The sequence below is a fragment of the Lynx canadensis genome, chromosome F1 (genome assembly GCF_007474595.2).
Source record: "Lynx canadensis isolate LIC74 chromosome F1, mLynCan4.pri.v2, whole genome shotgun sequence".
In the NCBI taxonomy this organism is placed as follows: domain Eukaryota; kingdom Metazoa; phylum Chordata; class Mammalia; order Carnivora; family Felidae; genus Lynx; species Lynx canadensis.
Window position 1 is genome coordinate 2,820,889 of NC_044319.2, and position 13,601 is coordinate 2,834,489.

The 13,601-nt window shown below is 42.0% G+C and overlaps 1 protein-coding gene across 9 annotated transcripts in view; it reads right to left on the bottom strand.

Moving 5' to 3' along the window:
* CDC42BPA (CDC42 binding protein kinase alpha) overlaps window positions 1–13,601 on the bottom strand; it is a 317,618-nt gene that overhangs the window by 48,160 nt on the left and 255,857 nt on the right. For 3 of the 9 annotated variants that reach the window (XM_030301801.1, XM_030301808.1, XM_030301806.1), the window contains 2 exons: window positions 13,201–13,248; window positions 6,636–6,674 (listed from right to left, as the gene is read on the bottom strand). The exons of 3 other annotated variants lie outside the window; for them this stretch is intronic. In XM_030301801.1, the coding sequence (XP_030157661.1) occupies window positions 6,636–6,674; window positions 13,201–13,248 (87 nt within the window). The remainder of the gene's footprint in view (window positions 1–6,635; window positions 6,675–13,200; window positions 13,249–13,601) is intronic. 3 more of the 9 variants (XM_030301804.1, XM_030301807.1, XM_030301802.1) reach the window with 2 other exon arrangements.

The following is a 13,601-nucleotide window of genomic DNA, read 5'->3' on the forward strand; positions in this document are numbered from 1 at the left end:
CCCGGACGCTCGGATTCCGCACACACGTGTTCTCAACGGGATCAGTCTAGGAGAAGCCAGGAATGACAAAAACCCAAGAAATCACTTTCAAACAGCGTGCAGCTCTTAGCGAATTTCTGTAAGGCTTACAATCACGGTAACATTTGTTGTGAAGAGAGGAAAACGCACTTCAGCCTGAACGTTCACCTCCGGGAAGCGTCATTCCACAAAAGCAGGACCACTCGCTTTACCGTAAACAGAGGGAAAGATGACCACAGGCACCTCCATGCTGCAGTCCTCACTGCCGACCTCTCACTCTGCGTGCCGGTCTCTACTCTACGTTCTTGCAGTCCATGTGAAACGTTCGTGTTTCACGAGAGAAATCTCCCACAAGTTCAGAGAACTTCACAGAGGTATGTCCTGCAGGGTCGAGAGAATTCTGTCCTTTGTAAGAACGAGATCTGGGCCTCTACCAGGCATCACTTGCAGGCAAAAGAAACGGACTTATCAGCTTTGTGTCTGTCACTGCAGGCGATTCCACCCTCTTATTCTGCGGCAGAAATGCCAGCACTCACACTCAGCCACACCCTTTTAACCGAATCTTTTTAGAGACTCAAAAGACGTTGGGTTAAAACTGAGCATTAAAGACTGAGCATACTGATCAATGACTGGTTCCGTCTGGCGATTTTCAAAATGACCAGGATCGTGTGTTTAAAGTGAAAAGGCGAGGAAAGCAGTTTGGAAAAGAGGTTAGGGGAATTTGCTTCAAATGTGCTGTACAGCAAGGACAATGCTTAGATCAGAAGTGACAAGTCAATAAAGAGAACAGTCAGCTTAAAGACTGTACATATGTACTTCACAGCTGGGAAAGCACTTCAATATTTTAAAAATTGGAGCACTCGGACTGAAGCATACCGGCCGCGCCCCAGCTCGGAGCGGGCGATGCGGTCAATTTCAGAAAGCTCGTACAGCTTACGAAGTGGGAGACCCAGGCCTGAATCCCACCCTTGCCTTCAAATTCTGTGTTCTTTCTGTTGTACCAGAGGCACCTCCACTCAAGGCTTTAATGATCATGGAGCCTGAGTTACATTATCTTTTTCTCCTGCCAGTGAACTCTGACCAGGAAGAGGGGAGTAAAGAAAGAAGAAAATGACAGTCTTGGACGATTTCTGCCCAGTTCACAAATTTGCTCAGGGACAGTCATGGGGAAGGTGCTCCATTCAAATCATTAATCTGGAGTATAAACCTGGGCTGGAAAGAAGGCAGAAAGGTCCCACTTTCTGAAAATCTCCTCCTGCTAGTTTCCGTGAGATTATGTAATGGCAAGCTGAGTAAGAGTCCGCGGGGGAAGGGGTTCAACGAACACGGACCGGATATGCAAACAGTACTGGTGCTCACAGCCCGATGTGGGGCTCGAACTCACGAAACTGTGAGATCATGACTTGAGCTGAAGCCAAGAGTCGGACACTTAACCGACCGAGCCCTCCAGGTGCCCCTGTCATAAAGTTTCAAAGAAGTGTCTCAGTAGGGGCTTTGCTAAGTATGAAGAACTGAGTCATCTTAAGAAAGCGGAAGCTTCTGGCCGGTCACACAAAAGCGTGACTGGAAGACCGGAGCCGAGGCCCCGTACGAAGGACAAAGCTGCCGACGAACGGGGCTGACCAGCTAACACAGTGGCTTCCTACCTGGGAGGGCAGTGGCTTTAAGCCCGGTGCCAGTGCGAGGAGGGCGGGAGCCGGCTTTCAGGGGTCCCGGCGGCAGGGGGAGCAGGCCTGACGGCTGCGGCCAGGGGCTGGGCAGGCGGCTTTGTTACTTACACTTTCCTGCGCCGGGATCGGGGAGGCGTACGTCGAGGAAGTCATCATGCCTAAAAACCCATCCCCCTGCCTCCGCCCACAGTTGGTCACTGAAACATTTACCATCATGTTTCACGACCCTGTGAAAATGTGACACTGACGGTGTGATACTGAACAAAGGGAAAATGATGCCTTCGGGGTTTCATCCGTGATGACAGAAATTAGTGTCTCTGATGGGAACTCTTGAGGCTTCAAATACATACCTCTTGGCCCCTCTTTAGAATCACTGTCACTTATAAAAAGTCTTTTTCTCCTCACAGTTTTTACTCATAAATAAAAAAGAAAACCACAGGAATGAGGACAGATTTTAAAACGATTTTCTTAGCTGCAGGAGGTAAAAACTGGTTATTCAAAAGAGGAAACGTTTAGACTTAAAACCTAACCCAATACCAATTCTAATAACAGAATAATGAAAATTACCATACTTTTTGGAACTATATGCTCTTAAAATAAAACTAAATTCCAGAGATTAAACAAAATCAAGGTAGTTCTTATTTTAAAAAATTTAAAATAAGTAAACATATTTGAGTAGTATTTTGAGATGGCATTGAGTATATTTATAAAAGTTGAGCTATACCATTTATGATGATACTCTTACTTTTTAAAACACGTGAATGTATAAGTGAAGCTTAAAAATTACCACTTTATTTTTCAAAAGTGTGTTTCTTAGGAAAGACAAGGAACAAAGTTTGGTACAGAAGAATAAACTGGTGGCAATAATGTTTGAATATTAAACTAAGAAAAAATTTTCCCAGATCTTCTAAAAGGTGTTGGAAGCAAATACCTGTTAGATTAATAGATTTAAATATTTCATTTCCTTTCTGCATTACTGCCAATGTAAACAATATCTCAAAAGAGGTTTAACAGTAAGAATAAGAAAAACGTAATACCACTTATATATTTTCTACATCAAAGTGTTCATTAACACCAACAGGACTGGTTTATCAAGATGCTAATTTTATCTATAACTACAAGCTTACCAACACACTTATAGTTAATGATTCTACCCACTAAAAAGCAATTGATTTTACTAAACCTTCAGAATACTCAATAACTAGAAGGCAGACTTTGCAGATAGCCTAAAATTAATTTGAAAATTAACTGGCAATGATTCACATAGAACATGGAGGCAAAGCAACTGATTGACAGCACATCAACTGTGCTTATCTTCTGAGCCATTATCATGGTTATAACACAATCATTAGTAATATACTTAAATCATGGAAGTTAAATTCTCTGTGTTTTGAAAAACTGGATAGCATTCAATGTAAGCAATGACTTGAATTCATAATTCAGGAAAAGCTGATAAGTATGATACACACCAATAGCAGAGATATCATAATTCGTTAATCGGGTAAATGGTTGTAGAAGGAATGATAAAAAGGAGAAAAATCGCAAAAAACAATAAATAGCTAATATTTATTGGACAGCACCTTCTGATATTATCTGGAGAAAGATCTTGGAAACAAATCTTCATAGTATAAGCCATTCACTCATTATTTCTAAGCTGCAATCTACTGTGAAAACATGAGGGATGTCTTTACATAAATGTGATTTTTTTTCCTATTGTTTTGGTTACCTAAATCTCTTTTCTAAGTAGACACACTTCCAGGAGTTATTCTGAGGAGCAGGCAATAAAAACATCTACTATATCCAATGTAATTTTTACCTATTGTTTTACCGTTTGGGGAAAAAAAGGAAAACGGAATGAGTTATCAGAGGTATCATCCACGATACATAACACTGCCATGTAAAAAGTCCATAATGCTTCCTGAATCTGTTAGGATTTCCCTCCTGAATGATCGACAAAATGTATTGTTAGAGCAGTACAGTCAAACAGAAAAGTTTTTTCCTCTCCTAGGATCAGATCTGATTTTTTAGGTGAAGTCCTCAAGTTATGCAGTATGGTTTTCTGATAAATAATAAAAACCACTAAAACGACTCATCTTGACTATTTATTAATGGGCCTTTTCTACTCCAAAATAATTACAGATTTGAACAGATACAAAAAGCAAAACATTCCCATAAGAAACCTGGTTTTAAAGTAAAAGATACCAAGATTTGATATGGATTTGATCTAGATTTAAAAAAAAAAAAAAAGCTTACATCTAACATTTTGTTTTGCATTAGTAAATATAAAACTCTAAGAAAATTAAAACTCTAAGAAAAAACCCCCATTATCATCATCCTTTAAGCTAGAAGTATTTTGGAAACAAAGTGGCAAGTAATCCAATTTTTTTGCATTCAGGAACACTTTATAACCTCAAACTTTCAACGATGTAATTATTTCTGTTAATTGAACTTACGATAAAAACAGTATTATGGAAATACTAGATCATTTGGGAAACAGCAAATATAATATTTTATCATCCTAAAGCAAATAATAAATTACTCAAGGTTATGACAAGTAAGTGCAATCTTACTAATTACAAACAATATAACTTGGTACTCAATGAAAATTTCTCATTATTTTCCACATATTGATTTGAAGATCTACTCTGGAGACTTTACAAATGTTTTCAGAAAACAGAAAGTTCAGCTACGTGTTATTTAAAATCTCTGTTCTAAACTCGGAAGGAATACTCTAAAATTCAATGCTTCTATTAATGAAAACACTGTGGACCTTTCCGTTAACCACTTACATTCAGGCATTAACAACAGTATTCGTAACCAATCTTTCTTATACTATGCTTAATTGAATAGCACCATTTATAAAGAATGGGACTTCCCAGCACACTGGACATAAAAGTCCAGTAAACCTTAAATTGTAATACCTCACTTATATGACATTTAACAGTCACTTAAAGAATTTTAAATTTATAAAGTATTACATATTGCTTGTCTAAAAACACAGGCTATAACAAAATTGTACGTCACTGTTAGATTCAAGGCCACTGTTAGGAATGGTAACGACCTGTGTCCCTTCTGCAATGCACCGCTGTTTCCCAGGGCCACTGGGCCCCTCACTGTACCGCCATGATGCTTCTATGGATCTGCTGAGTAGCTGGTAATTCTTCACTCAGCTCCCTCCAAGACATCAGCACTTTTCAGAGAGGTGTTTTTTTTTTTTTTAATTTGCCAGATACATAACCAAGGAAAAATTGCAGAAATCCTGGGAAGCAGATTACCAAGCCTATCACATCTGCATTTAAAAAATCATACAGAAACAGTCAGTGGGCTCTAGTCAGTGAGGCTTATTCACATCCTGTAAGATGAAGATAGAGACTGAACAGGAGGAACCTTGTAACGGCTATTTCCCTCAGAAGTTTCTCCCTATTCCAAGACTCACAGAAGTGTTCTGGGTCAGGGCCCCTAGAAGTCTGCAAGGCAAGTGAGACACAATCTATATTTAACCAGCAAAATAAAATCTCTCTGAACTGCAACCATGTTAAAGAAAAACCAGTTAAAAATTTAGTCAAGTCACAGGCTGATGATTTGAACCTAATATCGTTGGGCACACAATATTGTGGTCTTCCTTTGTAGAGGTTATACGCTATACTTAACACATATTCAAAGATTAATCTGATAAATCCAAGCACCCAATGGTTTTAACCCTATAAATGTCAGGATAATAAAAAAAATCGGTTGAACCAGCAATCTCTTCGAAGACTTCACTGATCAATGGAGTACTAGTTGAAGTCATACTGGCCGCCTCACTGGTATCCGAACTGCTTATTCACTAATAAGCAGTAGTTTGGAAACATGTGCTCTAGGAGGGTTAATCGAGCCACCCTACTATTTCCCGCGTTCTCCATAAACCAGAGAATTCTATGATCTAGCTCTTTCCAAGTCCAAGAATTCTCAAGAATTTTGGATTTAAGGTGCTGACCAATACCAACCATTATGAAGCCGACGACAGGTTTCAAAACTTCCACCTACGACAGGCATTCCTTTTTAATGTTACTATTTTACATCGCATATGAAAAACAGCAAACATCAGCCAGCCCACTGCTTTTCAACTACGGAGTGTGTGTGTTGTGCATAATGACATTGGGGTGGATGCCGATGTAGGGAAATTGAGACCTTTCTACAAATACATCCCCCACTCTGGGCATGTCAGAATCGTGCTGGATAGAGGTAGTGGCCTAGCCCATTTAATCCTGACAAACCCTGACCTAGCCTTAGTACAGGATGATGCTGACAGTCGGTTACCAATACATATATAAAGAATGTCACGATATTTCTAAAAATCTTGGAGCTACCTTAGAATATAAACAATTAACTACCAACATTAAGGCTTCAAATCTATAAATGTATTTAGGGACATTCCTTTGAACTACATTAAAAAAATCTATCAAAGATTTCTGCTGAACGGATTTACGTCCAACTATAGCCAATAAGATCTATAACTTGCCCCAAATTCGTTTGACTTTTGCATAATATGAATTGTCAAGCTTTTTTCTACATAATTAAAATCTCTAGGAAATCTCCACGTATCTGCTCATATCAGATTCTTATTGAGAAACTCATTTACTCTGCAGGGGACTGATTTGGACAGCAAACTTTAGAATCACTTTCTTTCCTACTAAACATGAAAAAGATACCTTATAATTTGAGTCGTTTGGTTGCCGAAATGTAGACGAACATTCCTAAAGCTTTACGGCCCAAGCCAAAGAAAGAAAAGGAAAAGAAAGAAAAGGAAAATACGGAAAGGCAAGAGCGAGAGCAGCAGCACAAAGCATGCAGCGGAGGTAAGAGCACATCACGGGGACGTGAGCGTGTTCTGCAACCACAGGCAAAAAGGGTGAGAGACAGGGAGGAGGGCGTGGGGTGGGGACACACGGTGCAGTGGTTTCTTACACGTCTGCCTTTGCTAGCTGGAGTGCAGGACGGAGAGCGCTTCAACAAAGAAAGGAGAATACTACACGTTACAAATACACACGACTCTCGATGGCTCCCGCCGTATTAACAGACAAAGTCTATCAACATACACAGAGAGACACATTTTCTGATAGGTTCAAAGTATATTTGTTTTCAGGAAAAACTGGAGGATAGGACAGCGGAGAAACGGCTGCTCGGACTCGCGCTAAGGTGACAATAACGCTTTCGCTGGACCCTGCGCAGCGACCCACGCAATGGTGCTCCAGCAAGCGAGGGACAATCTCCTTCCTGTGGAGGTTTGGAAGTAGCAACGGGAAACAGGAGAACGAAAAGGAGCCAAATAATTCTGACTGAGCGCCAGTTAGCACTTAATAAAATATTTCACGGGCCGGTCTTTTCCCTACCAAACTCTTACTGTTTTCAAAGATGATTCTTTCCAATGGTAAGAGCTAAATTAGGCCTTTGGAATCACTGACCGTGAATGAAAACAAAACAGTTACTTCAACGATACCACCCGCCTTGACTGGATATTAGGCTTAAGTCAAAAGGGACTGTCACCTTTCTGACATTGAAGATTCAGTAATTAGGGAAAAACAGCAAGAACAATAAGCAGGTAGTAACCGCATCAAAACAGTCCCCAGCCTCTGGAACTTTGGGATGTGCAAAGAGCAGAGCTTCACACACATAAACCATCTCTACCTCTGGCAACTCCCTATATTCAACTGAACCTAACATTTCCTGAGGTTTTGCAACGGGTCAGGTATTTACAAGGTGGGGAAGACCCCAGGCCCCCAACAGTGGGCCTCACGTGGTAGCTGAGGTTTGCTGCACAGTTTTGTGGGAGGCCGGAGGCGGGACGTACAGGATTTGCATGGGGGCCTAGAGGAGGGAGTTTACAAACGGAGTCTATGGGAGCCACAGAAGATTCCAGAGAAAACTTGGAAGGGTAAGAAGATCATTCCGGATTACCGGTATTATCTGTACAACTCTGGCAGATCGCTAAACAGGAACTATTATTTCTTTCTAGGAAACGGGAAGGGGGCTGACTTGAACACCGTGTCCTGAAGAGTTAACGGTGAACCGGGATTAGAAGGCCTGCAGATTCCTAAGCAATTTGTGTTTCTTTGTCCAGTGTGTAACTAGCACGCCTTCCTCTTGGACTCCGTGGACCATACTCATCTATCCGTGGGGACCCCACTCAGGCACTGGTTCCTTCAGAAAGCCTTTCTGCAGCCCCCTGGCTCAGTCAGGTATCTCTCCTTTACACTCCTATGATATACAGTGCATATCTTTTATTAGTGTGATTTTCCCAATCGTGTTATAATTATTGATTTACACATGTGGTTTTTCCATCAGACTCGGATTCTTCAGGGCAAGAAACAGTGTAACATGCTTATCGTAATAAAGCCTATCAATTTAAAAATCCTTAATAAGTACTGAATGAATCCTTCTGAAATGCTGCAATACTTAACTGAAATATTTCTTATGGCACCTGTCACTTTCGACATGGCGCAGCACATAACCATGGATTTATTTTTTCTAACAAGATGATAAGCATTTCGCGGCCTACGTCTCCATCTGCTACGTCTTTGGAGCTACCACCATGCAAGGATTAACACAGAGAATCCTTGACTTTCTGGCTATCTTTCTACACTTCTAGAGCAGAGTTGGGAGTGTGCTGAATCCGTGAAAAAATGCATGACTAGTTCAAAGTAACACACATTGCCACCATACTAAAAACAAGTCAAAACGTCTCTCAAAACCATCTCTGCGTATGAAGGACAACACCTGGTCTCAGCTGGCACTGTATAAAGCTAATAATGATACTAAATCATAGTGATAATGTTCTTCCCAAAGTGTCTACCTAGAAACCAGACAGCTGTTTTTCTGTTTTCAACAAGAAGGGGAAATTAGGCCGCTTCCTGATGATACAGGAACACACACTACGCTCTCTCTTCTACACACTGACACACAACCACGGTTTTGTACAAACAGTGGAACTGGTCTCACAGCCCGGGAGAAGCCAGTACATTGCCTTCATCTCTAATCATATACCCTTTAAAACTATGCCTTTTCTACCTAGGTCTCTCGGTCGCCACTGTAATGCTCAGGCTGATCGTAGAAGGAGGCACACAAGCAGAAACCAAAAGAAGTACTTTATCTTATAGACGCGGATTTGGCAAATAGCTTTTAAGATTCAGTTAATGAATTCCAAAGGTCTTCTTAAACAGGAGAGTGAAGAGTGAAAGTCTGGGTGGTCATGGGTGTTTCCCTCTAGACTGCCTCAATGTATGAGAATATAATACAGATCTTGTATATATAATTAAGATAGAATCCTGCCTAAATGAGAGAAGGGCTGCATATGACAATCTCCTGAAACGTGAGTTTCAAGTTGGGTTGTAGTTAACATGTGGATGGAAGTTTTGTAAAAAAAAAAAAAAAAAAAAAAAAAAAAAGAATTGAAGGAGGAAATATCAGAAATGCCATAATTTCTCAGCAGGATCTACACCCAGTGTGGGTCGTAGGATGAAAAGATCTTTATAATGTATGTTTTAAAATTCTGTCTTCCACGGATTCTCATGGATGATCGACTTGCCCCAGATCCAGCTGACACAATGCTGCAAAGCCTCAGATTTCTGTGACTGGTGATGACAGAACATGAAAGAAGCCAGGGGAGAGACAAGAGATCTCTACAGGGAAGAGATGAATGAAGGAAGCTAGGAGCCAGGACTGAAATTAAATAGTTCAGGACATCGTAGCAAGATTTTAATATGAGGCCAAAACGAGGAGTAGGAGAACTAGCTTGTCAATATTCTCCGACTGCTGGCTTCTCGGAATTGGCCAGGATACAAGAAAACAGGGTTTGTGAGGATCAGACAGTCGGACCAATGGTACTAACTCTATTCCTTTATGTCTGACCTTTAATTCCTTGGTCTACTCTTTCCTCGGCACACTAGAGTTAAGACAGCATCCAAAAAGCAAGTTGGCAAATTCTCATTTGCCAGGTAAATGGGCAATTCCCATTTTTGTGTGTGAACTTGGCCCAAATGAACAGAGTGTAGAATCGTAATTTAATAAAACTCAAAACCTACCTGGCACAGATTTAATAAACGACAATCTGTTTACCAAATACAACAACAAGTGGTTCATTTAGATGACCATAATTAGCATTACCTTTAATACAGTCAAGCCAAGTATTATCTTTGGTTCCTTTGAAAAGAAGAAAACGAACTGACCAGGATGGGAAGTTTGTAAGCATGGTGTGATCATCCCTGGACTTCTTGCCCCTGGGATGCAGGGAACAGATGAGGGAAAGGCCAAACTGCCGAGCTCCACCTGTCCCTCACCCTGTACGGGACCTGGAGGCTGGGCCAATATGGAGTCACCCCAGGCAGTCTAGGACTGGGGTGTGGGGTTGGGAGAAAAGATGAGGCTACCCTGCGGTCACTGGTGTCTCACCATACGTGGGAATGCCTGACCCAAGAGACAAAGTGGTCAGAGTGACATCAGTTTCTTTTAACATGAATTAACCCCCCTTCTATCTGCCCTCAATAGTGTCGTACCCCGTTGCCACTAATTCCCTATTCCCCCAAAGACTGAGAGTCCAGAAACTTCCCTAATGGGACAGCAGACCGCCCACTTTACTAACGGGAGAAGGCGGTGATAAATGGTGGCCAGAAGCACGGACTGAATATATCCCAAGTTCTTTTCTCTTTCAGAAGAAGTTCATGATTATGCACGTAGGAAAGCCCAACCACTTGAGTTCTCCTGAGTCACAGGAGCAGGTGCTTCGCCCGAATCAGAGGGAAGGAAGGAACCTCCGTACACTGCTCCGCCGTCAAGGCCGTGCTTATTGGAAACTCTACGCGTAGCAAGACCTGTGTAAACTGTGCAACTTAAAAGGAAACTGCTCTGAGTGTGCCCAGATTCTAGCATTCGCTTGAATTCTGAACTTAAGGAAGTCAAAGGTGATTCTGGAGGCGGGGAGGGGCCGGTGGTTCGGTTCTAAAAAACCAGAGGGCAGAACGAGGTCGCTAGGCCTTGGCGAGCAGATGAGGAGGTCGATGGCGTGCGGAGGCCAAAGAAAACTTGCTTTCTGCAATCCTGCTCCACCTCAGCTTTATCCCTTCCTAAACCCACGAGTTCCTGCCTGCGATTCAAATTCCGGGTCCGCGGCGTGCCCGGCTCCCCTTCTGCAGCAATGAGGCCTACGCCAGAGAAGAAGGACGCGAGGGTGAGTCGCGCGGGGTGGCTGAGGGTTAGAGTCTGCGCGCTGCCGGGGGCGGCCCCGCACAACACTCCGAGGAGCGTGGGCACAAAGATCACAATTCACTCTGTTCCTTAAGATCCCAAATGCCGAAGAGAACTGAAGCTTTGCGCCTCGCGTCTCAGCTGCTGAGCGCAAGTGTGCTGAGGACCGGCCGCTGGTTTTCAAAAACTTCATCCTCCCACGGCCTCGAGGGTGAACGGAATGAGGACTCTGGGAAGAGCGGTCGTACTCATTAACCAGAAAGAGCCTCTGGCCGTAGAATATGAAGTAAGAAGACAAACTACGTTTGAAAATGGGAGCTGACTGCTGGCCTTGTCCCTGACGTGTAAAAATCACCGCGCAGCGGTGACCTGACTTGACGATTCAGGGGGAAGGTGCGGTGACCCGCGCGGGTGGGGGTGGAAAGGTGGTTAGAGGGCTAAAGGCGACATTCAGGCGACAACAGACTCCCGGACAAGAAAGGAAGCTAAAGGAACTCGGGAAGGGGGTGAACGGCCTATGACGAGTAAGGCAACAGCAGGGCGAGGGCCTCACGTTCGCCGTTCCCTTAAGTCCTCAAACCACCTATGAGTCGGTACCGCTGTTATTACCCTTGTTCTTCTGACCAGCAGACTGGGGCGCAGAGAGGTTGGGTAACTTGCTCCCAGCCACACACCTGGAAGGTGGTGGAGGCAGGATTTGGGTCACCTTACGTGCTTACCCAGTAAGCGGGAAGGGGAACCTCGGGAGCAGAGACCGTGCTTTTTAAGAGCTGGCGCCTGGATCAGAAAGATTCAGCCTGTGTGAACTCAACTCCTTTTCGCTGCGTAACAGGGGTTCCTTTGTGCCGGTTTAAGACTCGGTGGTCCGTGTGAACTGAGCTCAGGCTGAGCGCCGGTGGGTGAAGGACAAGAGAGTTCTGGAGGAACGTCAAAGAGGGACGCTTCCTCACTACGGCCGGGTGGCAGCGGACAGAGCGGGGCCACGCGGGTGTCCCTGTAGCAGGCCCGTCGGCCACAGGACACCCGGGGCTCCCGTGTTCTACATTCAGAGCTTTGTGTGGGAGAGGAGGGGGCGGGGAGAAGGGTTTGTTAGAAAAAGAGAAAGGAAATGGTTTTCTAGCGGAAGGAACCATTAAAAGAATTTATTCAAACTTCCTTGTCTTTCTCTTTCAAGTGAATGATGTTTCTATGGAAATAACATCTTGAGTATTTTAGTACAAACATGCAGTAGATGGTAACATGAAATAATGTTGTACATCAAGAGAGTTCTCTTTTTATCACAGTGTAGAGTGAACTAGGACCGTCTCAAGAATGATGAAATAGTTTCCATTCAGAATGGAACATAGTACACTTTGGTATGATATTTCAAAGGCAGAAAAAAAAAATCAGTTAAAAAAATGTTTAAGCCTAGATCAGGAGTTTTCTTGAGTGGAAAATTATGCAAAGTACTCTTCTGAGTGTAAGAATTATGTTTAACAGAACACAAAAAATAAAACATAAAAATTGCCCCAGGTTTAAAAACTGGGTTCTGCGCAGAACATCTGCATCTGAACCCATTCTATTTTCCAGTTTCTAGAAAGGTTAAATGTTCAACAGGACAACAAAATGCCTTATGACAGGGATTTTTGTGCCATTTAATGTGGAACAGAGAGAACGCGGACAGGTGGCATTTCAGTAAAGAGAGTGAAGACATTAGGGACTTCTAAATGATCAAATCTACAGAATTAATTTAGGAGAGAAAATGATAATGCAGTCAATTTATAGTGCATGTAGCACATATGTTAACTAAAATCACTTTCCACATTAGAAGAGAAATTCTGTCAGCACTAAAAATTGATTTGTACTCAATTATTATGTTACAATAAAATCTACTGAAAGATTTAATACGTCACTTTTTCTGATTTTATTACCAGACGTTTACTTCTAACTAACATAAAAATTAAATAGCAAAATGCTGCAAAGGGGAACGTGAAACAGAAATTGCCATGGAAAAGAAAAATGAGCACTTTTATATATTTATCCACATAGTGACAATAATCAAATAAGCATTCCAGTCTTCAGAACTGTTGCAAAGAAAGGGAATCCAGGTTCCTGACGGCCAAAGCATTTCTCAAAGTACATATTCACTTCCTGATGTTTAATAAAAATAAACCCTTTGTTTCATTTCAGACAAGAAAGAAGCAAATTTTGTCTCACAAGTAAATTACCAGGTGTGATCATTCTAAAACTGAATGCATTACTAGGCAAAACTCTTCAATTCAATTCACTGATGGTTTGAAAATCAAAGACTTACGTCATCCAAAAAATCAATCAGTGAAGATGAGGAAGAAGAAAAGGAATCCTATTTAACGAATACAGCAATAAAAAGAATAGAAAATATGGATGAAGCAATTTAATAAGAACAAATAATAAATCAAAAATCTTGTAAAACAATTAAAAGGCAAATGACATTAATTCAAACAAACAAATGAGAAAAGCAGTCATTGTCACTTGCTCACGAAACTTAGAACTCCAGTAATTACTTTTAAAAGCTGATCCCTATCCCAAAGCAATGAAATACAATGCATATATTGTACCCAAAACGTAATAAGGTGAAGGGCATGGCAGATCATTAATAATCAAATTAAATGAAACACTTGAGGAGTAACGGGATCTCTCTGCCTCTAATTGTTCCCACTGGAACGAAACCTCTAG